Consider the following 26,124-nt stretch of genomic DNA (forward strand, 5'->3'; position numbering starts at 1 on the left):
AATTTTATAACCAGAACTTTGTACAAAACTATGTAAGTATATGCTTTGCACTGTCTACGCATTTACAAGATAACAGAATCATAATTATGAATTTAAGATTAAACTTGAAACTAATTTATACCCCCTCTTATAAGTAGCTGTTCAAAGATTAGGTCATCCCTGCCTTTTAACAATCCAGTTGAGGGTTGGGGTATGGTTCAAATGGCAGAGCGTCTACCTAGCAAGCTCAAGGCCCTGAATTCAAATCCCAGTACCACCAAAGGAAAAAAAAAATTCAGTTGAGCTGGGGACTAGTGGCTCACACCTGTAATCCTAACTACTTGGGAGGCTGAGATTGGGAAGATCAAGGTTCAAGGTCAGACCAGCCAAAAAGTTTGCTGCAAGACCTCATCTTTAAAAATAACCTGAGTAAAATGGACTAGAGGAATGACTCAAGCAGTAGAGAACTTGCTTTGCAAGTACAAAGCCCACGTTCAAACCCCAGTCGTACACATACACATACACACACGCACACACACACACAATCTAGTTGAGCCAGATGTCATGGCACAGCTCTGTAATTCCAGCCCTAGGAGGCAGACAAGACCCTATCTCCTAAAAGAAACCCTATTTCTACCTGTAGTCATCATTTTCAACAGTGCACAGATGGGTTAGAATGAGGAGGGACTATTTTTGTTTCTAGCATATATTCATTGTACAGAGGAGACTCATTGTGCCAATTCTGTATAGCCTTACATTGAACACTGGTTAGATTGCCCGCACTATCTCCTGCCCCCTCCCCTCTCCGCCGCAGTCCCCTCTCCACTCCACTTAAAGCAATTGCAGTCATTCTACTTCATATATATATATATATATATATATATATATATATATATATATATATATCAAGTCATAGTCCCTCACCTTCATCTCCTCCATTCATCCTACCCTCTCCCACAAGTACCCCCATACACATACATGCGCACACACACACACACACACACACACACACACACACACGGTACTTATTTTACTGTCCTGTCTTTTTAATTCTAAAGTCAGTTATCAAAGGGGTTTCCCAGTGTATCCCAACTTTGGTCAGTTCAACCCCCAGGAAGAGACTATTTTAAAATAACCCTTGTCATCTATAACCTCAAGGTCATTCTCATGCCACCTATTTCTCTTGTTGGTCACATAGCCAGCTGGCATGTTCTTACTGCATTTTTTGTGTTGGTAGATTTGGAGTTAAATGGATTGGAGTCTGGAAATGGGGATGAGGAAGGAGTAGACCGAGAACCCCGACGCTTGAGCAGTAGGCGCTCTGTCCTCACTAGCCCTGTAGCTAATGGGGTCAACCTGGATTATGATGGACTGGGCAAAGCCTGCCGAAGTCTTCCAAGTCTGAAGAAAACTTTGTCTGGAGACTCATCCTCTGACTCTAGCCGGGGCTCCCACAATGGCCAAGTGTGGGATCCCCAGTGTAGCCCCCGAAAGGACAGACAAGTGCATCTGACCCAATTTGAGCTTGAAGGCCTTCGCTGCCTTGTAGATAAGTTGGAGTCTCTGCCACTGCACAAAAAGTGTGTCCCCACAGGGATAGAAGACGAAGATGCTCTCATTGCTGATGTAAAGGTAAGCAACTATTGACCTGAATTTGGAAGAGAAGGGCACATAGACATGGGATAGTCTCTGGTTCAGCCACAGAAAAGTTAATATGTGCATGTGTTTGCTAGTGCTGCTCAATGTTTCAGTTCCTAGAAAGGGGGGGCGGTGGGCATTAGGTCTTCCTGTTAGGAAAATACTAACATTTATATAAGTCTTCAGTGAGAACTTAAATTTAGTCCTCAAAACACTAAAGGTGAGCCTGAGAAGGTATGTATGTTAAGAAATAATACTTTCAACTTAAGTTATACTCAGATAAAGAGGCCTATTGCAGGACAAAAGAGAGGCCAATAGCAATCTCATCCTAAAGAGATAAAGTTGGATTATATAACTATTATATATATTGCATCTTACATATGTATTTTTATATATAATTTATATATTATATGTATACATAATCCAACATAATCTATGTTGGATTATACTTAGTAGGTTTAGCATCTTTAGTTTCAGATTTGTAGTATTAAGACTTAATGTATTTGGGAAAACTTCTAAGAAAAGTGTCATTTTAAATATAATCCATTTTTCTGCTATATCAAGCGTCTTTGTGTTAAATATTTTTCCTTTTTGTGTGTTTGGTTTGATGGTACTGGGTTTGAACTCAAGAGTCAAGTATCTTGGTAGAACTTCCTTAAGTAAAGCCATTGGAGTAGTTTAAAGTAGCTAAATGAGGGTTGTTTTGTTTTGTTTTGTTTTTGTTTTGAGAGAGAGAGAGAGTGTGTGTTTTGTGTGTGTGTGTGTGTGTGTGTGCGCGCGCGCGTTGGCAGCGGGGCTGGAGCGGAGATCAGGCAGACAGCCTATGTAGCACAGGGTGATCTCAAATTCGTAGTCCTCCTTCTTCAGTCTCCCAAATTCTGGGATTAAGGTGTGCATCTTGGTGCTTGTATTAAATATGGAAATTTGAGAAAACAGTGTTACATTGATATATCAGGGGAAAATGTAAAAAGATTTGGTTCAACTATTAAGCAAAGTAGAAGTAGGCAGCAGGAAGGTGAGTGACTTAAGAACAGACATCCAGAAAGTGTTCCTAGCATTATGAAAAGCACACAGGGAGTTTTCTTCTGTTTACCAGGGATCACTGGGAAACATGGCTGCCAACAATGGCTAAGATACAAGAGCAAGGTCAGAACATGAGGAACTACAATAAGTCTGCCTTATTTGTGGATTTATTACACATGGTTTTGACCATGAATAGTTAAAATAGATAATAAACAGTTAAATCAAAGTAAGTTCAAAAACAAAACTTTTAAGTTCCTGTGTGCATTATGAAGCTCAGTTGATGTGGAAAAGCTCTCAGTCCCATGTTATCATCAGTTGTATTTAAATCATTGTTTGATCTTCTCAGTGTTTCTCTGCCTTTAATTTTATGAAAATATACCTCCTAAAAAGGAAATGGTACTCAAAAAACATTAAAGTGAATGCGCTTAAGTGATAAAGTAAAAACTTAGATTTATTGAAAGATGGCATGTCTTCAGTAGAAGCTGGCTTGTGTTGTGAGAAGAATGACCCAAGCATCTGCAGTACAGCATACATCATGAGCATGTGCAGTTTTTATGCTCGCTGTATACCAAGGATCTCCTGTAGTGGCCCACGGACTGAGGAGCTTGTCTATACCTTCTTTTTTATTTAACCTGCCATATTTTAATCATCCAAATCTCTTTTTATTATTATGTTTTTGTGGTACTGGGCTTTGAACTCAAGGCTTCATGCTTACCAGACAGGTGCTCTACAACTTGAGCCACTCCACCAGCCCTGTTTTGTAGTGGGTATTTTCAAGATAGGGTCTCACAGACTGTTTGCCCAGGCTGACTTCACACCATCATCCTCCTGAGTAGCTAGGAGTGTAGGCATGAGCCACTGGCGCCCAGCTCCACACCTTCTCTCCTTTACTACAAATGAGAAGTCAAAATTGAGCCCATGTGGAGCTGGGCATGGTGGTGCTTGCTTACAGTAACAGCTACTATAGGAGGCAGAAGCAGGAAGACCACTTGAGCCCAGGAATTGGAGGCACTCCAACTGCAGCCTGAGCAACATCATAGGACCCCCTCCTTAATTTATCTCTCTCTCTATTCACTGGGGAGTGACACTGGAGTTTGAACTAAGAGCTACATGCTTGCTAGGCAGGCATTCTACCATGTGAGCCACACCCCCAGCCCAAGGTCCCCTTTCTTTAAAAAAAAAAAAAAAAAGTGTAGCCAATGTCAGAGGACACATTTCATTTTCAGAAACTAGTAGTTTAAGAGCAAATGAATTGCTAAACATGGTGTTGCACAACTTCAGTCCCCAGCACTCAGGAGGATAAAGCAGGAGGAGATTGTAAATTTGAGACCATCCTAGTTTAAATAGTCTCAAAAAAAAGATGACGTGGATGGATTAGTTTATTCCTATGTTTGACCAGTTATTTTGAGAGATTTAGATAAAGTGAGTTTGAGGTTGAACCTTAAGCATTACTCAAAAGAAACAAAAACATTGAGTTGGGTCGGTGCAGAATCACTGCACTACAGTGGGATAGGAAAGAAAGCACAGAAGTTTGCCTTCATTGTAGCAAGGGGAATTGTTTCCTACTGAATTTATCTGGGTCTCAGAAATAACTAGTGGAAAAAGTGAAAGGAAAGTGATGAAATGAGATATCCATACTTAGATATTTCCTTGAAGAACAGCCCATTTTAGTACTGCGATGAAAGAATTTTGAAGATTCTAAAATGTTACCTTTTACAGTGTTTTAGAAAGAATCATAGAATATAGAGTTGGAAGGGGATTAAATGAAAAATAGAGATTTAAAAGCTGTTGGCTGATTGGTAAAGCAAATCAGCATGAATAAAACTCTGTTCAGAAAGGATGTGTGTAACCTTGACTCCTGAGAAAGTGTACTAAAGGTAAAATGCAGTTCTTTTGTACTGTGAGGTACTCTTACATTTCTAAAGTTGAAAAGTTGCAACCTTAATATATGTTAAATAAAAAGACAGTTTTTACTCCCATCTCCTAGATCAGCAGGAAATGTTTCTCCTTCCCTGCCCTCCCCCCTTTCTCCCTACTTTATCCTTTTATACTAAAATAAATCCTTGCTTTAAAAAAAAAAAAAAAGATAGGGCATGGTAGTATGCATAGAACAATCCTTTTAATGTAAGCAGATATCTTATGTTTGTGCGTTACAGAGGGTTCTGGAGGTGTACACCCCAACTTGCTGACAGGAGAGCACAGCAGGATGGTGAGAGTCAGCTGGAAGAACTTGCTATTTAAATATTTATTTATTTAGAGACAGGATCTCGCTGTGTAGCCTAGGCTGGCCTCAAACTTGGGATCGTTCGGCTTCTGCCTTCTGAGTGATAGGAGTGCAGGCAGGTGCCACGACACCCAGCTAAGAATTTGCTTTTTTATAATTAAGGATTTTGAATAAGTGTGTGTGGTTTTTTGCTTATTTTCAGCAGTACTGGGGTTTGAACTCAGAGCCTTTTGCTTTAATTGGACTTTATTGTTTGTGCCTATTTGGTGACAAAAGAAATCTCAGTGTATGTACATTGTGACTTTGGGACACATTACAAGATTTATGAAAGCCTGTTTTCTCCTCTATAAAATATCTCTATGAGATTGTTGTTAAAATTAATGATAAGAGCTGGAAGTGGAGCTCAGTGGTAGAAAATGTACTTAGCATGTTCAAGGCTCTGAGTTTGGTCCCAACACCAAAACCCTAAAATATTTTGGTTTTGATGGTACTGGGGTTTAAACTCAGGGCCTTGTACTTTAACTTGAGCAGAGCCTCTAGCCTCAGAAAACTAAAACTTAATGTTAGTAAAGTAGTTAATATGCAGTAGCATTATTGTATCAAGTTACAAACGTAGGAAATTCACTTATTCCACTACTGCCTCCTGTGTGCCAGAAACCAGACTAAGTATTAGGATTGCTACGCAGATATGCACTGGTTTCAGCCTCAAGGGCCTTATAGTCCACTAGTACAGCTGGCATTTAAATAGGTTAAGAAATAAGTGCAGTCTGCGTTTGCAGGTGCTATGTATGACACAGGACACAAAGCAAACACTGGGAGGGTGGCAGAGTCCATCTCAAGGGAAGGAAGGAACAGGTACTATCTTCTCAGTTCACCAGCTGGTACCAGTTGCCCTGCCAGATGACGCAAATTGATTACTAATTATGTAAATGGAAACCCCCCTCAATTTATTAATTGAAAAATTGTTCATTGTGGTACAATAGGTTAATGCTACTCTTACCTAAGATATTCTCTCTCTCTCTCTCTCTCTCTCTCTCTCTCTCTCTCTCTCTCTCTCTCTCTCTCTCTCTCTGACTGTACTGAGGCCTGAGTTCAGGGCCTCACACTTGCTAGGCATGCATTCTACCACTTGAGCCCACTCCACCAGACCTGTTTTTTGTGTTGGCTTTTTTGGCTTTTTTTGAGACAGGGTCTCATGAACTATTTGCCCAGGCTGCCTCTACCTCGATCCTCCTGATCTCTTGCCTCCTGAGTAGCTAGAGTTACAGGTATGAGCTGCCATCACCTGGTATATTCTAGTGTTTTACTTTGCAATTATTATCTAAAAATTGACACTAGGCCTCATTCCAGAGGTATAAAAGAGTTATGGTTGTAACTAACTATAGAAATAGTAGTGAGGAATTTTCTTCTGACACTTTGGGGATGATTCTGACACTGGTAAGAGAAGAATTGGTAGAAAACCCATTATAATCTGCTCTCAATCCCTTAAGCCAATTTTTACAAATGAAACTTTATTTGTAGTTTTTACCAAGATATTTTTCCTAATTCACACATTCTTACTGAATGGAAAGTTTTAAATAATCAAACTCAGTTTTAAGATACATGAGATTAAGTTAAAAATGCATGTCATTCTTTAAAATATTTTCATTATATTCATGTATCATATAATGTAATGTTCTTACTAACTTCCGGGGGGAAGCTGCGTTTTGAAACGGGGTCTTGCTATGTAGCTTAAACTGGCCTGACACTCCCCATCCTCCTGCCTTGGCTTCCTGAGTGCTAGCATTACAGGTGTGTACTACCACACCCAACTTACTAATTCTTACCTTCATTGCCCATCTTTTATTCTGAATTAGTAAGAGAGGAAAAATTAGGTCTTGTTTAATTTTCAACTTGGAAACTTACTTTGAGTCAATTTCCTAGTACCATATCTGGTTTTCATACTTTCCTGATGATCTCTAGAATTTGCACTTGCTATAACTTGTTATGTTTTGGAGTGATGTGTTTCTCTTAAGAATTTATATTTTATCATCCCTCTAGGCTAGGTAGCACTGAAGACCAAAATAAGCATTTTCCAAGATCTTTCAAAGAAAGCTTTTCAAACAAAATAAGCTGATTGCACTGGGTTTTTTAAGTCTTAAAGTTCAAGATAGAGCTTTAGGATTAAGATGACCACATAATTATTTCCAGGAAGAACTCAACCAAAAGCACAAAAGTGATTCCTTTCCTTGGCAAACTATTATAAAACTTAACATACAGCACATGCCTACAGTCCCACTTACTGGTGATGCCTGTAGTCCCACCTATTGGTGAGGCTGAGGCAGGAAAATCACTTGAGCCCAGGGGAGATCCTGTCTCAAACAAAAAAATAAAAATAAAAAAGTTCATTTACAGTCTCTAGCAGTAAAGCCCGGGACTTCAGAAAGACTATTAGGCCCCTAAATCTGTTTCCTGAAACTGTCCTGAAAAGAAAAAATCCTTCAGTGGTAAAAGCTAGGTATTTATGTCAAAGCAGTGCATGTAATTTCCAAAGCAACCAAGTTACATTGTGATGGTCTGAAAATTATGTAATTTTTGAATCCAAACTACTGCTGCTTTAGCTTCTATTCCTGCCCAGCTTTTCCCATGCTAACGTACAGGTTGCTGTAGATCTGAAAAACAACTTACATGTACACCTTCCCTTTATCCTGTAGCCCATAGAGAGTAGTGTGTGTGTTCAGTCTGAACTTCACCCTAGTGGGTACAGGCACATGAAGGTGTGGGCAATGCCAGTCAGTCGAGTGGCTGTCAGAAAGTAGTATTGAAGTGTTTGACAGGAGGCAGGGCTGGCTGCTTCATGGAGGGAATTATCAAGAATGAGGCACAATTCCACCACTCAGGAAACTGAGGCAGGAGGATTGTGAGTTCAAGGCTACCTAGGCTGCCCAGAGAGACCCTGTGTCAAAACGACAAACGAATGAAGCAGAAATCCAGGAGCTGGAGATGTAGCTCAGTGGAACAGCACTTTCCTAGCATGCACAAGGTCTTGCAAATTGGGGGGAGTGGGGGTTGCATTCTCATAGCTAGAGAAGACTGCTGAAGTTCGGAGAAAGCCTGTTTTGTTCCCTGACTGCCTGCACCTTGCTTAGAATCAAGAGAGTAAAATGCTTTGACCTTAGATTGTGCCCAACTTGGTCACCATGGAACTGCTAAAATATTACTGCACAGGCATATCTTGTATGCTGTGGTTCCTTGGAACCAGAAACAGGCATGTGTTATTGATGTGGGTTGTGGGAAACCATTGTAGTTTTATTGAGTATCTATCTCAGTATTGGCTATAGTGCTATTTCTGAAGGTTTTTCTGGAAGCACCTATACTGGCTCTGGATCATAGACTGGGGGCAGCAAGAGAGCAGGGAGAGAGAAGCTAACTCAGGAAGAGCTCCACCCCTTGCTTGGTTCCTCCTCAGAGGCTGGACTTTGGGTGATTCCAGGTGTTTGCCAATAGAAGAGAGAAAAAAAGTGTGTGTGTGTGTGTGTGCTCAGAGAGCTCTAACAATAAGTGACCCTGAGGGGAAGGGTATGGGTTGAGACAAGGACAAACATGGACATAGCCCGCACAAGAGTTAAAACCTTCCTTTCCTCTGGTGCCTTCCAAAGTCTGCCACCAAGAGCCCTCCCGGGCCGGGCCCCAGTTCTCCTGTCGCTGTGTTGGAGGAAAGGAGCACGGGCGGGGTTGGCCAAGCTCCCTCCCCGGAGGTGCCTCCTCCAATGGTGAGGAGGAGAGCAGCAGCTGAACACACCCCCTCCCAGCGCTGCAGCAGAACGGCTGGGCCCTGTGCCTGGCTGGCTCACTCCAGCTCAGCTCCCCCTCCTGCCATCTTCCGTTGCAAAGCATTTCTGGGAGCTGCATGTGGGTGACGCAGCAGCATTGTTCGCAGGCACAGGAAGCCGCGGCTGAGCTGAAGGGCTCGAGAAGGAGCTCAGCCGCCACACATTGCTCTCTCTGAGTGGCCTGACGGGTTAGAACCGGACTGCCCTGCCTTATGTACTCTGGGAGATTCCAGAATTTTCAAGTAAATTAGGATTTCCTAGTGGCAGAAAACCTAACTCCTTCTGCACAACTTCCAACACAGAAAACAAAACAAAGACGCTGGGGAAACTTCACCCAAGAACCTCCTCTGCAGCTCCAAAGCAACGAGAAACGCAAGGTCAGGCGGTCAGTTGGCAAACCCTTTCTGGTTTGGGGTGTATGTAACTGTAGGGACTTTGTCTCTGCAAAAAGGCAAAAGAACTGTCGGGCGAGTCCGGGACAATGCTTATATTACTTATGTTACTTGAGCCATCATTGCACTTGTTTCTCACGGGTAGGATGTGCTTTGGAACTGGGTCGCTTGGCTTCTGGGAATCCTTCCCCCTTCTGCCCAGACACTCTCAGTTCTCTTTCCCTTTCCTGTGTTCTGTGGGGTGTGGGCCTGTGTTTGAATGTTCTCCCAAATGCCTGAAGCCTAGATAGGCGTCAGCCTTTCCACACTCCACCCCTGCTCCCCATCCCAAACCTCTGTTGAGGGGTGGTGGTTTCTTTATATGGTTTCTCATAGGGCCTTAGTTGGAGTCTGCCCTTTTTTCTTTTTTCTTTCTTTCTTTCTTTTTTTTTTTTCTTTTTGATGAAAGCAGTGTGTGCTTGGTTGAATGGCCCCAGTGAAATAAGGGTTGGAAGGAAATCTGCATTTCCCTCCACACCCACACATACCCCAGTAACTGAGCCATGCATGTGTGAACAGCCTCCCCCCGCAGTGCTCCGACACAGTTTCTCCGCCTACCTTTCCCTGTACCCCCCACAGAAGTCTCGCAGGTAGAATTAGACTGCTTTTGGTGAAGTTAGTCTCTTTTCCTACTCTCTTAATCACAAATCTTTCTCTGTAGTCTGTTTTGCTGAAAGTGGAAAGTCCCTGTTTGTGAACAGCTCAGTTCTCTCTAGCAGAGGAAATGGGCAGAGTCCTACTCCTCAGCAGTGTGAGGTGGGGGAGGGGGGTTGTGCACTCCCTAGCACACATTTTGAATGGGCTCAAATTTTTCACCCTAGGGAGATTAGGAGCTAGGATCAGAGCCTTGTCCCACGTGGCACCACACCCTGGCTCTTCACCCCCACGCAGTATGTTGCTAATAGGAGGCTCCAGAATAGGACGCCATAGCAACTTGAAGTAAATAAATGTCTGCAAATGAGATCAGTTTGGGGGAAGGTGTGAAGCATCTGGAGATCTAGCCAAAGCCTCTCAGGATGTTAAAGGGGGTTTTGAGTTCCAACTCTGGGATTTCCTTAGGTTAAGGATGAAAATAATTAATTAAAGTTCTGATTGTGAAAATGATTGTTAAAGATGGCCCAGGCATGCTGACCTGCCTAGGTCAAAGTTTTTCCAGAAACAGTTACTGTCCTGTATACACCTAAGGCCAGTGTAACTCGTCTCCCAGATTTACATTCTTTTGCTGTAGCATTGCTTTAGGGCTTGGTGCAGTCAGAGGGGGCAAAGGGTGTCACTCTACTGGAAGGTTTGGGCCTCAGAAATTTGTTTAAAAATGTTTGTCTCAAAATAACAGTCAACCAATGTGATTCACTTAAGTGGCAGTTTCTTACTATAACATTGTTCCTAAGTCATCCAAACTCGACTGGTAAAAGTCATAAGAACTATTGTGCCTAAGATTACTTAATTCTGCTCCAGATTGCTCATTGCTCCTTTATTAGGAATAAAGGGCAAATAGGTTACCAACTGTGGGGGTGGGGGGGAGTCTGTCATAAGTCGTTAAGGTTCTGTTCATCTCACTAATTTAGTATTAGCGAATCATTTTGATGCCTTTTTGCTCACAAAAACAAAGTTAACTACCTAAGTAGGCAAAACTTAAAACTATCTAATAATCACTAGCTGTATAAAAGTGAAGAAGCAATATAAAGTTTTACCATCCCATATAGAATTGCATGACAAGTAACACTTGTCATCACCACAGTAACTACTTGCCTCAGTGTGTTAATAGGAGCACACTGGTAAGGTGGTAAGAGCAAAGGTAAGTTTGAAGTCCTGATAGTGATGTAGTAACCTGAGTTTTCTCTTTCATCTTTGATTTACTTGTTTTGCATTGAGTCTCTGAACAAAGGGAAAATGCATTTGCCAACCTGCTCACTCTTTGGTGCATGAAGGGAGTGAGGCTGCTCTGGATGCTGATGGAAGTGGTTGGCTCTTGTTCACAGTATCTGCTTTTTCTTCTTCTATCCTATCCTTAGATTTTGCTGGAGGAGCTTGCCAATAGTGATCCCAAGTTAGCCCTCACTGGTGTCCCTATAGTGCAGTGGCCAAAAAGGGATAAGGTAAGAAACTTCTGTTTGATTTTCAAGCTGTTTAAGGGTTTTGCCAGTTGATCATTACCTTCTAGGAAGAAAAGGACAACTAGAGGCACATGGCTTTTGGTGCATTAATACAAACTGACATAAGATCTTTACTCACTCTGTCCCGACTCTTAGGTCAGGGTAATTGACTGTCTTTGGAGGTGACTTTCTTAACAGGACTGTCATATTGGGAGGTTCAGATACCAAGTTGTATATTAGTTGACCAGAGAATATAAGTTCCTATTCTTCAGACCAGAAAACTCAGTTATCTTCACAGATGGGATTTAAAACAAGTACATACATATTTGAAAGAGGTTTTTTTCTCGTTGTTGTTACAGTGAAGACATCCATGCTTTCAAGATTCCTCTTAATTGGGACTTTTCTGTGTGGAATTGAAAAGAATTACCATAAACTAATAAATTGTCAGATACGAATGTTCATGCCTATAGTTAATGTCATGTGTAATTTTTTACCATATCATCCCATGTCAAGGTTGATGTATTAGGTAAACAGTAGCATTCTGATCCTGGCCATGAGTTTGGTAGATAAATTAGCCCCCTCTCTAAGTTTCCAAGTTGAAACTTGCAAAGCCATCTAATTCCAGCGGTATTTAGGCAGAACGTAAAGGTGTGGAGTTGAATGATGCCTTTAAAGAACCTCCTCCCCCCTTCCCAGGTATAGGAGTCCCATTTGGCCACATGGGACTGCCTCAAAACAATTCAGTCACTTATGACTGTTGAGTATTTTGTGTCAGAAAAGTGTTTAAGAAATGGTGGGAAATTAAAGAAGCAGAAGATATGGTCCTTGTCCTTGAAAAGGTCACTAGCAAGGTAAATACAAGTACAAAATTATAAACATACACCTGAAAGTTTTGTTCCACATTAAATGTTACTGGATGTCTGCTGTGTACCAGGTCGTGTTCTAGGATTTGTAGTGATGAACAAAAGCAGTTTCACCCTTCGGTACTTTGCTGTCCTGTTCAGGAGTATGTTCTGAGTAGTCAGACTAAGGAAATAGTGAAAGGCCAGCCCCTGGGGTGACTTCAGTACATGGCACTTACCCAAGAAAGCTTCAGGGTGGGGCAAATCTTACAGTTATATAAAATAAAAGGGATGGGACTGAAGTAGGCTGAAGGCTTAGGACAGGGGCTGGCAATTTTATTCTGTGAATGTTGAGATGATAAATATTTTAGGTGTGATACTCCACACAGTCACAACTTCTCAGGTCTACCATAGCATGAAAGCAACCATAAACAATACATAACAAATGACCATGGCTATGTTTCAATAAAATTTACTTATAAAAATAGGCAGCAGTCAGATTTTCTCATAGGCCAGAGTTTGCCAAGTCTTGGGCGAGGTACACTTCATGTAATCTTCTACCCTCTCCAGTCTTAAAGCAACCTGATAGGGTTGACCTCACTGCTTTCTCTTTGCAGCTTAAATTCCCCACCCGTCCAAAGGTGCGGGTTCCCACCATCCCCATTACAAAACCTCATACCATGAAGCCAGCTCCACGGTTAACACCAGTGAGGCCTGCAGCTGCCTCTCCCATTGTGTCAGGAGCCAGACGGAGAAGAGTGCGTTGTCGGAAATGCAAAGCCTGTGTGCAAGGAGAGTGTGGTGTTTGCCACTACTGCAGGGACATGAAGAAGTTCGGGGGCCCTGGACGCATGAAGCAGTCCTGTGTCCTTCGACAGTGCTTGGCAGTGAGTGATACTCTGGGTAAAGACTTTGCGGGGGGAGGATCACTGGTCCCAGTAGGACTAGAATACACATGGTAGAGTTAAGAGAGATTGCAGAGCTGAAAAGTAGTTAATGCTCTTTGACTTTCTCATTTTGTCCCTCTCTCCCTGGGGGGTTCCAGTAGTGAAAATAATCTAATCTTTTGGCCTTACCTAATTTTCAAACAAGAAACAGCATTTAAAAGGCAAGTTACTGCCTTCTGTCCCCTCCCCACCAAGAATAAGCCAACAGAAAGTAAACTAGTCTCTGTTGGTAGTTCTCAGGCAGTTGAATCCCCCATCTTCTCCCTAGTCATTTCTCTGTTAAAATCCTCTCTTATCTTTACCCTGTCTTTGTGCTCTCTGCATGTTTACTAGAGAATTACAGCAACCAAGTTTCCTATCTTCAGTTATAGGGGAGCTGAAAAGAGAAGGATCTAAGTCTATTTTCTTGGTTTCTATCTTTGTCCTCTTGTAGCCCAGACTGCCTCACTCAGTCACATGTTCCCTCTGTGGAGAGGTAGATCAAAATGAAGAGACACAGGACTTTGAGAAGAAACTCATGGAATGCTGTATCTGCAATGAGATCGTTCATCCTGGCTGCCTGCAGGTGAGGAGAGGCCTAAAAGTCCCTGAAATCTCAGCTGGTAGAACAACAGGATGGTGGGACACCTGTCATGAGAGGCTGCCACCATCCCTACTGTGCGCCCTCACCTTCACGGTTACAGAGTGGAATAGTCTAACATCAATCCCTTTATTCAAGTGTCTGCAGTGTCAGGCTCTATGGTAGACCCTGAAGATAGAACAGTATACAAAATAGGACAGTTTCTGCCCTCCTGGAGCTTACAGTCTAGCCTCTGGACAGTATATTTGGAGTCCCCAGGCCATCATGGAAGTACAAAGTCTTCTTTTGGGTTGCCCCAAGCCTTCAGGCTTTTCTGCCAACCCCTCAGTGTTATCTCTGGATATTGGTTCCCAAAGAATGGTTAAGGTTATAATATCAACTAACATTGTCTATATCAGACTCAGCATATAACTGAACTGTTTAAAAAAAAAAAAGTAATAAGACCAACTCAGGCAAATAATTCATAAGACCCCCATCTCCAAAAAATTATCCAGAACAAAATGGACTGGAGGTGTAGCTCAAGTGGTAGAACACCTGCTTTGCAAGTGTGAAGCCCTGAGTTCAAACCCCAGTCCCACCACAAAAAAAAAAGATCCAAGCATGATGGCATATGTCTATAATCCCAGCACTCAGGAGGATCTCAAAATTTGAGACAACATAGTGAGTTCCAGCCTTGGGGCACATACCAAGACCTGTCTCAAAAACAAACAAGCAAAAAGTAATAGGGAAGTGCAGAACTGAACCTCAGAGTTGCAGTCCAATGATCTAGCAGGTTCCTGTGTTCCCAAAGCTCCCCAAATGATCCTGGTGTGCAATCAGAGCATTTTCCTTTTAATCTGTAAGATTAAAGATAGCCCTGTGAAATTGGATCATATTTAAGTATAAAGTATATAGATGATTGGTATAATGGTATGCATCTAGAGTCCCAGTTACTCAGGAGTCTGAGGCATGAGATAGGAGGATCATCATGAGTTCCTAGCAAGACCCCATCTGGGGGGGGGGGGGAAGATGTTGTGTGCTGGTACTTTCTTGCTTTCCCAGAAGGTGACAACTATGTTATAACTGCCACCTGGCTGACAATAAGACATTGCTAGTTGTGAGAAACAGCCCAATTTCAGAAAGATTAAAATGTGAAAAATATGCAACTTAGAATATATGGGTGATGACTGGTTAATACAAAGCATTTAGTATGTGTCAAGCATTTTTCTAAACACTTTATATAATACACAGTTGATTTAATTTTCACCACAACTCTTTGTTATTTATTGTATCCCAATCAATGGTATCGGTGTACTGTTACAATGTATCCCAATTGTACAGTATAGAATACTGAGTTTCAAACACTAGATCATTGGTCTCTGAACCCAGGCAGTCATAAGTATGCTCAGCCAGTAAGTATGTTCAGATTTGGTGTCACTGGCACAAGATCCTCAACAGAATCTTGTGTGTCAGGACAGAAGACCCCAAAGTGACCCAGACTCTTAGAAGTTTCTTAATGGAACCTAACTTTGGTCAAGTAACCAAGAGGGTGACCAATTTCCCAGTGACTGAGAGCGGTATGGGTGTAGTTTAGAGCTGATTAGCTCTCACTTTGTCCTCCTGTATAGACCAGTGTGTTTAGAAATGGATAACTCTTGTAGTTTCTTCCCACTATGTTACTGTGTGATAAAGAATGCAAAAGAAACTGATTTTAATATCCCTATCTGCCTATAGATGGATGGAGAAGGGTTGCTTAACGAGGAATTGCCAAATTGCTGGGAATGTCCAAAGTGTTACCAGGAGGACAGCTCAGAGAAAGCCCAGGTAAAGCAACATGTCCATACTTATTTTGTGACAGGACTGGAAATGTCCAGTCTGAGAGATTGCTATATGTTTGCCTTTGCAATAATATTCATGAGGTTTCTCTGACCCAGGGACATCGTTTTTGTACTGTTTGAGCTTATTTCTTTTGTTACTTTTTTGTTTGTTAGAGCTTATATATTTTATTTTTTGTATTACTAAATATTGTTCCAGTTGGGATTCACGAATTCCTGAGATCCTCATGTACTCTGGGGCACTAGCATGAGAGGAAATCAACCCTGGGCTGTTGAGGAGGGAAATTAGGTGTGCAGCCCTGGCCTGAGGAATGTAACTCGAGGGGAAGGCCTTGGCCTGAGGCAGCAGGTGCTGGAATTGTGTACTGGAGTTTCCAGTTAAGCAGGTTCACATTTTTGTCGTCTTCACCTCTGGGGCCTCCCAGAAAGACCTGCCCACCGCATATGCTCAGATGTGTCATTCAAAGGCAGCCCCTCCTCTAGAGGAGGTAGGGACCAGCTCCATGACCTTGGCCCAGGGCAGCTGAGGTTGCTGGCCTAATGGTTGCCAGTAATGTCAGTGGGCCAAAAGGACTCTGGTTACTTGCATTGGCAAGGCAGGATCTGCTGAAGGCACATAAAGGAGGAGGTGGTAGGCCTAGTATCAGTTCTCCAGCCTTGCACAGGAGTAGGAAAGTGGGCATAAGAGAGTTTCTTTATCTTATTTAAGTTTCATCCTCAATATCTGAGGATTTGAGGGTTTGTAGAGTTTGGTAGTGCTGAGGTTCTTCTCATTCCAAGTTTTTTGCTAGTAGATTTTGTATTTATCTTCACTAGTGGTGCTGTAGTAGCAGAGGAACTGGCAGGTGTTGTATTTTAGTTAACTTTCTGATAAGGAAGGATAGGTGCCACAGGATGAGGTAGGGACCTTGCAGGAGCTCCTAACTGTAATCCTGAGCAGATCCCACTGCAGTGGCACAGATTCTAACGGAGGTTCACGTTCACATTGGGCATGGAATGGAAACAGCAGCTGGGAGAGCAAAGCTAAAGAAGCCGAAAGTCGGTGACATCTTCCACTCTCCTGAGTCCGAGGGATAGGTGGACTTTTTCTTCCAACATGAGACACATCACTTGTGTGAAAGAACAAAATTAGAAACAACATTAAAAATGGTCAGGTTACACAGGGGTAGAGTGGTAGCCTGTTTAAAGAGTATTTTTATCCAGGGAATTATCCAAAAATTGGGACAAGGGATGAATACAGTTGGGTATGAGATTTTGGATCTTATTCCTCTGTACTTGGACACAAACCTTTTTGTCACAGGTAGGTTCTTAAGTGACCTATTTAAAGATTTTTTTTGTTCCATAATCAGGGTTCTCTCGCACAGGCATGAGCTCTTTTGCTGATCTCAGCAGTCTAAATTACAGACTCTGAGGAAATGGCTCCCTCTGGCAGCAGTGACCTGACCTCTCTTGGAATCACCCTGTCGCTTTAGAGGTTTTGATAAAAAAGGAAGCACTGATGTCGCTTTTCTGGGCGTGTTTTGCAGAAGCGGAAAATGGAAGAGAGCGATGAGGAAACTGTGCAAGCCAAAGTCCTGAGGCCCCTGCGGAGCTGCGAGGAGCCCCTCACGCCCCCACCTCACTCACCCACTTCCATGCTGCAGCTCATCCACGATCCGGTCTCCCCCCGGGGTATGGTGACTCGGTCATCCCCTGGGGCTGGCCCCAGCGACCACCACAGTGCCAGCCGCGATGAGCGCTTCAAACGGCGGCAGTTGCTGCGGCTACAGGCCACAGAGCGCACCATGGTACGGGAAAAGGAGAACAATCCCAGCGGCAAAAAGGAGCTGTCTGAAGTTGAGAAAGCCAAGATCCGGGGATCGTACCTCACTGTCACGCTACAGAGGCCCACCAAAGAGCTCCACGGGACATCCATTGTGCCCAAGCTGCAGGCCATCACGGCCTCCTCTGCCAACCTTCGCCATTCCCCCCGTGTGCTAGTGCAGCACTGCCCAGCCCGAACCCCCCAGCGTGGGGATGAGGAGGGACTGGGGGGAGAGGAGGAGGAAGAGGAGGAGGAGGAGGAGGAGGAAGATGACAGTGCAGAGGAGGGGGGTGCGGCCAGACTGAATGGCCGGGGCAGTTGGGCTCAGGATGGAGACGAAAGCTGGATGCAGCGGGAGGTCTGGATGTCTGTCTTCCGCTACCTCAGCCGCAGAGAACTTTGTGAATGTATGCGAGTGTGCAAGACGTGGTATAAATGGTGAGCAGGGATACAGGGGATCAGGAATAGGGGAATGGGAGTAGGTGGCAGGTCTTCCATATGAAAATGGCATGTACCTTGACATCTGAAGGCTTGTGTAGTCGTATAGGGAGTGAAGGAACCCAATCTGTGTGGGTCCTCTAAAAGAAAGATGTGGCCCATTGTGCCTGAAGATGTCATTAGGGGAATTTGGTCCTTTGCCTCCTTTCCCTGCTCTATGCTTCCCCATGTCTCTGCTGGAGGGAGAGGAACTGATTGGGGGTGGGTAGATTTGTGTAGTCTCTGTTAAAGGGTAAGGGTCCTTCAGGCTAGAAGGCTGCTCCCTCCCTCCCCTCTCCCCAACTCATTACATGCTGTTTGAGATCCTGTGACAGACTAGTCACTCATCTGGTTTTGATAACAGATGCCTGCATCTAGAGCCCCTAGTGCAGGAGCATCCACTGAAAGTAGTGGGTATGTTTTCCAAGATGAATTTGAAGGTACTCATATTTTTCCACAATTTTTATTCTCATCCCTCAAACCTAAATTGGTATTCCTTTTTCCAGCAAGCAGGATCTAGTTGTGAAGTTTCCTAAGATTAGTTGTCTTTCTTAATGAGACCATTTCTCTTCAAGTTGAACAAACACTTAGTGGAGAAAATCCCTAGGGATGATGAACAAAGAACTTCCTGTTGGGCGTTGCGGGTTTTTCCTTAAGCTCTAGGATATATCCCGCATATCTGGGTCACACCCTATTATAGTAGTTCCTAAAGTGTGACATCCTGACCAGCAGCATCAGAGTCTCTGGGACAGGCCCAGCAGTGCACTCACAGCCTTTCCTCCAAGGGGATGACACACGCTCCAGCTTGAAGACCCTTCTGTATGTCAGCATCTTGCTCTTGCCACAGAAATTTTATGTACTATTGGTGAAATTTTGTCAGTTTTTAAATAAATACCCTATTCTTTGCCAATACAAGTTTATCTCCCAAATTAGAATTGACATGTGATCCACTTAAATTCTCCTCAGTATTTCTTTTTGTATAGCTAGTGGGCCTGCCTCTCTTTGCCCCTTAGTTTTCCAGGCCATGGCATGTAAGAAAGACTCCATTATGTGCTGTCTCACCATCCCCTGCCAGCTAGACTCTGAGCTGGGCTTGGAGGCATGAACTGTAAAATATGAATGTGGCCTGTGAATTCGTAGACGGCAGTGAAAAGGCAAGCCTCTCCCTCTCAGTTCTGGCCAGGACTGGCTAGAAAATGTCAAACTAGCAATGAGGCAGAAACTTTTGAGTGTGGCAGAGGGCTCTCTAGGCCTAATAAAGAGCCGCTTTCTGTTGGGTGCCAGTGGCTCACACTAGTAATCCTAGTTAACCTAGAGATCAGGAGGATCACAGTTTGAGGCCAGCCTGGGCAAATACTTCATGAAACCCTATCTCAAAAATACCCAACACAGAAAAGTGCTGGTAGAGTGGCTCCACTGGTAGACCACCTGCTTAGCAAGCATGAGGCCCTGAGTTCAAACCCTAATTAAGTTGGGAGGCAGAAATCAGGAGGATCACAGTTCAAAGCCAGCCCAGGCAAATAGTTCATGAGACCCTCTCAAAAATACCCAACACACACACACACACACACACACACGTGTGAGAAAAAAAAAAGGCTGGCAGAGTGACTGGCTCAAGCAGTAGAGTGCCTACCTAGCAAGCATAATGCTCTAAGTTCAAACACCAGTATCACCAGTTTAAAAAAAAAAAAAAAAAGCCTCTTTCTGCCTGAGACAGTGATAGACTTACAGCAGGGTGCACTGTGCAGGTTCTACATAGAACCCAGCATCTCCCTCAGCTGTGTGTGACTGACAAGACAGGGAATGGAGCAAGCCAAGTAGTTTCAGGCAGTGAAATTTAAATTTCAGTCAAGAAATTTTAAAATGTTTCCTCATACACCCTTCAGTAAGAGCCACACCATTTTAGTATAAATGAAGGGGTTATAGTGAATTGTTTCTGTGTGTCCCAAGTGAACTGGTCAAATTACGTAGTACTTAACGTACGGGTTTGCCAAGTATCTAGTTCTGTAAGGGACAAGGCAGTTTTTGCCTGTTTTCTGAGGATATCATTGTTCTACTGCTATAGGAGAACACAGGGAGAATGACCTTCCAGGTGCTCTGCTTTTTCCAGAGCCTTCCAGCAGGCTGTGATGGCACTCCATTGACAGAAGTATCAAGTTAATGAGAGTGAGTTCTCTTCCCTCTGTTACAGGTGCTGCGACAAGAGACTTTGGACAAAAATTGACTTGAGTAGGTGTAAGGCCATTGTACCCCAGGCTCTCAGTGGCATCATCAAGAGGCAGCCAGTTAGCCTCGACCTCAGTTGGACCAACATCTCCAAAAAGCAACTGACATGGCTGGTCAATAGGCTTCCAGGTAGGTGAGAAGCCAGCCTTGATGCTGTCCTTCCAGAGCTCAGGGAACCAGCAGGGAATGAGGCTGATGGCAGTTCTACTTAGCATTGCTTTAGGGAAGCTTGGGCAGCAGTCCTGTGTCATTGCCTTTCTATTTAGCAAGCGATTACCCAGAGACTACCTTAACTGCTGGTCTCTTCAGCATAGCCACTGAAGAGGTAATTTGAGTCAGATGTTACCTTGATCAGTCTCTTGTAAGCCCTTCAGCATTTTGAGAAAGCTTCAACAGGAGCTAAGCATCAGTTTAACACTAAAGCAGAAGTTGTAACATAGGATAGGATACTATAGGAATTCTTTGGACTTGATTACTAGAAGATTGGGACATAGTCCCTTTCTGCCATTAGACTAGAAACCAATTTCACTTTGCTCACGTGGGCTGGTAATTGAAATTTTGAATATGCTCTTAAGCAGAGTATGTTGCATGGCTATTTCCATTTGTTGCAGGACTAAAAGACCTCCTCCTAGCAGGCTGCTCCTGGTCTGCTGTCTCTGCCCTCAGCACCTCCAGCTGCCCCCTTCTCAGGACCCTTGATCTTCGGTGGGCAGTAGGGATCAAGGACCCTCAAATTCGGGACTTGCTGACTCCACCAGCCGATAAACCAGGTATGCTCTGGACTTCTGTGCTTGTCTTGGGGTACCTTTGTCTTTGAACAGACATTGTCAGAATGAAGCTGTGGAAGAGTGCAAGACGAAGATAAAGTCATGGGCTGCCTACAAATCATTTATAAGTAGGTAGTTACCACAAAGGAGGAAGTCCACTCTGTGGGTCAGTGATGTTCAGGGTCCCAGAGAAAAGTCTCACTAGGTTTCATAGTTGAGGTGGAATATCAAAAGCTGCTTGCACAATAGTCTGGAAACTAGAAAATTGTAGGGCTGTGAAGGGAAGGAAAGGAGCATTCCATACATAGCCATGTAAGTGAGGCATAATCTGGCACTGGAGAGAAAGAAAACTTGTTTCCTAGAAACTGTCCCCACGCACTGCTTACTGCCTGAAGTGTGGTTGGGTGTAGGCACTTTTGCTTAACCCCATCAAGGCAGTCTGGCCAGCAAGTAGCTGATGCCACCGGGGCCTTTGGAGCTGAATTAGCAAATTAAGAATTTTGATCTAGGCTCTTTTCTTGCCTGTGCAGGTCAGGACAATCGCAGCAAGCTCCGGAACATGACTGACTTCCGGCTGGCAGGCCTTGACATCACGGATGCCACGCTTCGGCTCATCATCCGCCATATGCCCCTCCTGTCTCGGCTGGACCTCAGTCACTGCAGCCACCTTACTGACCAGTCCTCCAACCTACTCACCGCTGTCGGGTCTTCCACTCGTTACTCCCTCACAGAGCTCAATATGGCAGGTATGCTGCTGCCTTTGTTTATGCTGAACAGTGCTCCTTCTTAGAGGCTCAGCCATCCCTGGAATTCAGCCAGTATGCCAGATGATTTGGGGTCAGTTGATTAAACCCTGTTAGCTCATTTCTTCACACCTGCATAAGAGCATGGCTTTCTATCCCTGTTTTTAATTTAATGAAGTGCTGAGGCCTGGAGTAGTTAAGACAGGTGTCCACATGCATGGCCACTCTCCAGCTGCAGTTAGGTCAGCCTCCCAGGCCTTGTGTTTGCTTTCCTGTGGTGGTGGGAGGGAGGCAGCACAAAGCCTTCAGAGGCCACGGTGCTTGAAGGCACCTCTGGGACTTAGGGAATCAGATGGCTTTTGCTTAGCATTTTGGAGAAAGATGGTTAAGGGAACTGAATGACAGAGGAAGGCATCTGTGGCTGTGTGTTTGTTTATGACCTTTATTCTCTTGGCCCTTTGCCTACAGGTTGCAATAAATTAACAGACCAGACCCTGATCTACCTACGGCGCATTGCCAATGTCACCTTGATCGACCTTCGAGGATGCAAGCAGATAACTCGAAAAGCCTGTGAGCACTTCATCTCAGACTTGTCTATCAACAGCCTGTACTGCCTGTCTGATGAGAAGCTGATACAGAAGATCAGCTAAGACACACCCAGCCTGAACTCATCAGGAAACTGATCTTCCCCAGCCTTCCTACCGAGGAGAGCCTTTCCCTGCTCCAAGGCCAGCGTCATACTCCCTCTCTGCTCTCCTGCCTCTGAGCCCTTCTCCCACAGGTGGGGCAGAGAGGGTGATGGACACCAGGCTTACCCGCCTGCTTCTCTCCCTCCCAAGGAAAAGAGAGCAGCAGTGGATCCAAGGGAAAGCACAGGCTGTGCTGTCGCGGTGCCCGCCCACTTGCTCACATGCCAGGAGGCTGGGCTCTCAGTTTGAGGGCTTGTGCAGCCTTCACCTGCACTGGGCCCAGGGCCCCTCCTGTCCACTTGTGGTCCCCAGCAGTGCCTGGTTCTGAGCAAACTCCAGGGAAGAAAGTGGCCCTGCCTCGGTGGCCATGTTCTCCTCACGGTGTCCAGTCCGTGTCTCCCTGTCATACTCTCCCGGCTTTTGCAGGAGGGGCCTGTAGCCCCAGGACACCAAGCCTGGCAGGTCCCACTGGTGCTGTCAAGATGTCCGAAGCCTCACACCCAACATCTGCGCTCACTCTCATTTCCTGTCCTCGAGCTTGATGCTGTTCACTGCTCGTGCTCATTCACATAATGCAGCTCCCACCTTCCTACCTGCCCCTCCCAACTTTCCCACCAGTCTCTGTGAGGTCCTTGTTGCACTTACTGGGGTTAAAGCTCTTTAGAGGAGCTAGAACTGAACCCCCAGGGACACACCAATATCATTGCTACCCAGGCAGATCCTGAGAAGGCACCATCTCTTATCCCCATTGTCTTTGCCTCCCACTAATTGCCCTTTTCCATATGTCCTGAATAGGGCTTTCCCAGGATGCATGTTCTCAGAGGGAGCAGCCTGTTTCCCCCAGGTGAGGGTAGCAGAGGACTGGCTGAGTCCCCCCACCTGCCTCTAGGCCAGGCTCTTCCAGCCTCTGGTTTAGTGTAGCCCCCCTGAGTCCAGGCCTGTGTATCGTCCCAGTGGCTCACTGACCTGGTGCCTTTTGAGGGGAGGGGGGGGTTCTGCTTGAAAGCCAGTTACCTGCCCTCTGCCCGCAGCTGTGGAAGGGGGTGTGCATGTGCCTCTGTGTGTGTGGCTGAGTGTGCTACGTGTGTGTGTGCGCACGCGCGCGCGTGCAGGGAGGAAAGAAGGGAGCATGGTGTCTCCCATTCTACCGCCCGTTGGCAAGCCCCATCAGCTGCCCCTTTTTACTTTGCATTGAACGGCCTGTCCAAAGACCCTCTCTCTAGGGCAGCAGAGAGCTTTTTGCACTTTAAAAAGAGAGAGAGAAAGAAAGGTCGGAATTTCTTTTGGATCAATATTTAAGTGTGTGAGGAGATGCTCAGTAGCAGCAGCTGGTGACAAGAGCTTATATGTGATAGATGCAAATTTGCACTCTGCTCCCCATCTGTAGGAGATTGATAGCACAACCTTGCCCTGCCTTTTTGTCCTTCAGACCCGCCCCTTCCAGCCCCTTTCCTGTAGCCCAGTCTCAGGCTTTCCTCCCCTAAGCCCCATCCAGAGGGGATGGAGCCCAGGCACCAGGGGTCTGAAGTGTGAGCCACCCAGGAGAGATGACAACAAAACCCTTGCCACTGCCAAAGCAATAGATGAGAAAGGTCCCCCTCTTTGCCACCTAGCCCAGCTTTGACCCTGGCATCAGTCTTTTTAGAGGAAATTGGGTCCAGGTAGGGGGTGGCATTGTGTCTGTTTCTTCCAATCTGCTGATTCTCTTGGCTGCACCTTAAAAACAGCAGTCTGCTCCCATGACCCTCTGCCCCTTCCATTGGTTTCCAGACCCCAGCAATCTGGGGCTGAAACTTTGAGGAAATGCCAGTGACTTATCCCAGAGTGCCTCAGTTAGGGGAACTTCTCTGTAAAGAACCCTGGGTATTGAGCAAAAACCTTATTAATATTGTTAATGACCTATAATTGGAATTTTTTTTTTTGGTTGCTCCTGTGGAAAAATATTGAAAAGATTACTGTTCTGTTTTGTTGACTTTTTCTAAAAGGGGAGGTGGAGAGACCCCTTCAGAGCAGGGATTGTGCCGGGAGAGTGCCTCTTGACTTTGGGACAGTTCATCTACAGAAATTTCCAAGCTGGTGGTTTGTTTTGGGTTTTGGTTTTTACGTTTGTTGGTTGGTTGGTTTGGAAAAAAAAAAAAAGGCAAAAAAATAATAATAATAATAACCAAGCATTTACATCCTGCACGTAAATTGGTCAGGCAAAAAGGGAGCCCAGGATGGCAACAGATGGACCAATGCCCTTGCTGGGTTTTACTTTTCCTTGGGACTTTGAGGGGAGAATGGTGTTTAGAGGTGAGGGTCAGTCAGTCCACATGGAGAAGATAAGTCTCTGGGAACAGAGGAACCGGGAGTTCCATCGCATTCCTGAATCTGCTCTTAGCTTCGGCCTTGCCAGGAGAGCCTGCCCTCCTCAGACTGCAGGGCCAGACCTCTGCCTCCATCTTTCCATGCACCGGGGCAAAAAAACACAAAGGAAAGGAAGAAAATATATATATATATATATATATATACATATATATATAATATAAAAATCACTTGGTGATTAAAAAATAATTGCTCCATAAATAAAACTCCTAAAGTCACTATGTTTAAAGGTTTTGGTTGTGTTTTTTGTTTTTCGGGAAAATATTGTAAATATATATTTTTTGTTGCTGATTTAGAGTCAATCTCCAATGTTGTGCTGAAATTTTTAAATTAAATGTAAGCATTAAGGGGATAAGTCGTAACTATCTCAATTGACACATTGGGGTTATTTGGGCCAGGGAAGGAGGGAAGCTAGTTGAACTTTGTTTTCTATCTCCACTATTGGTTTTAGAAAGAGCAAGGATGTCTTTCCTCTGACGTGGGAATGGGAGATATTTGTGTAATAAAATCTTAAAAGACAAAAAAGAAATAGCCTCCGGTGGGAAATACTTTGATTTGGGTTTTTGTTTTGTTTTTGTTTTTAAATAAAAAGACTTTAAAAACAAAAACTAACCCTTTTCTGCTTTGGTGTGAGTGTGTCTCTGAGAGAATGAGCCAGAAGGTTATGCAGACTCTGGTGCTGGTGGCCAAGGTCAGGGAGTGCTGGCTCTGCTGCCTGGGGCAGAAGCAGAGCTGTGCCACCTGTATGACTCTGTCTCCTTATTAGCTTTTTGTTTTAATGTCAAAAAGCAGCACTTGCTTCTAGAAACACCACACTTGCTTCATCAAGGCAGACTTTTTAATAGATGTGAAATTTTTTTTAAGTGTTGAGGTTAACTGATCCCCTCCCCCCCAAAAAAATAAAGTGCTTGGAACAGCTCTGCAGTCATGTATAAGAGCTGGAAGGGACCCCAGCGGTGCTTTCCTGGGAACAGGCCTGGCCATTTTTGATTGCCCACCACCTCCACACATACCACCACTGCCAAAGCAGTAGCCAAGGCCAAGCCTTACACATTAAAGCTATAGAACTGGCCCCTCCTTGAGGGTAGTGCCTGCCTGAAGTTGCCAAGCAGATGGGCATCTTACGCCTGTGACTAGCATTTCTTGTTCGGTGTGTTGACAAGTTTCCAGTCTCTAAATCAGGCACTATCAGAGAACCACCACCTCCTCACATGGAGCCAGCCTTCAATTGTAATCCTACCAAGCGACCTCCCAACCTTGAATCCTCCAATCAACCCCATCTTAAAAGGCAGACTTGACTACTTTTCCCCTTCATAAAACATACATTGACTTCATCTCTGTATGCCCACAAAGTTGCCCTCAAACTTTGACATTCATATTTGCCCCTCCTCTCTACCCAGTTCTGCCATTTCTGGGCCTTGCCTGTACTGTTCCCTGTGCCTGACCCACTTCCTCTATGTGTTACCTTCTTCTGGGAAGCCAACTCTCACTGGACCCAGTGCTCCCATCTGCTCTTCAGTACTCCTAAGGACAGTCTCCCCACTTCTCCCAGAGCATCCTGGGCTGCCCACCATCCATATCTGTCAGCTGGTAACAGTGCTTGGCATATAACAGTTGCCCAGGAAACAGGGAGTATCCTAGCGGCTCACTTAAATACCTGGAGGCCCTCTG

At 44.5% G+C, this 26,124-nt stretch overlaps 1 protein-coding gene across 4 annotated transcripts in view; it reads left to right on the forward strand.

Moving 5' to 3' along the window:
* Kdm2a (lysine demethylase 2A) overlaps positions 1–24,982 on the forward strand; it is a 91,965-nt gene extending 66,983 nt beyond the window's left edge. For all 4 annotated transcript variants that reach the window (XM_074049957.1, XM_074049950.1, XM_074049963.1 and 1 more), the window contains 10 exons: positions 1,217–1,611; positions 11,120–11,203; positions 12,660–12,929; positions 13,423–13,554; positions 15,283–15,372; positions 16,910–17,625; positions 19,856–20,019; positions 20,502–20,660; positions 21,188–21,403; positions 21,869–24,982. In XM_074049957.1, the coding sequence (XP_073906058.1) occupies positions 1,217–1,611; positions 11,120–11,203; positions 12,660–12,929; positions 13,423–13,554; positions 15,283–15,372; positions 16,910–17,625; positions 19,856–20,019; positions 20,502–20,660; positions 21,188–21,403; positions 21,869–22,050 (2,408 nt within the window). In that variant the 3' untranslated portion in view covers positions 22,051–24,982. The remainder of the gene's footprint in view (positions 1–1,216; positions 1,612–11,119; positions 11,204–12,659; positions 12,930–13,422; positions 13,555–15,282; positions 15,373–16,909; positions 17,626–19,855; positions 20,020–20,501; positions 20,661–21,187; positions 21,404–21,868) is intronic.
* Positions 24,983–26,124: the final 1,142 nt, after the last annotated feature.

This window comes from Castor canadensis, chromosome 1, assembly GCF_047511655.1.
Source record: "Castor canadensis chromosome 1, mCasCan1.hap1v2, whole genome shotgun sequence".
NCBI lineage: Eukaryota > Metazoa > Chordata > Mammalia > Rodentia > Castoridae > Castor > Castor canadensis.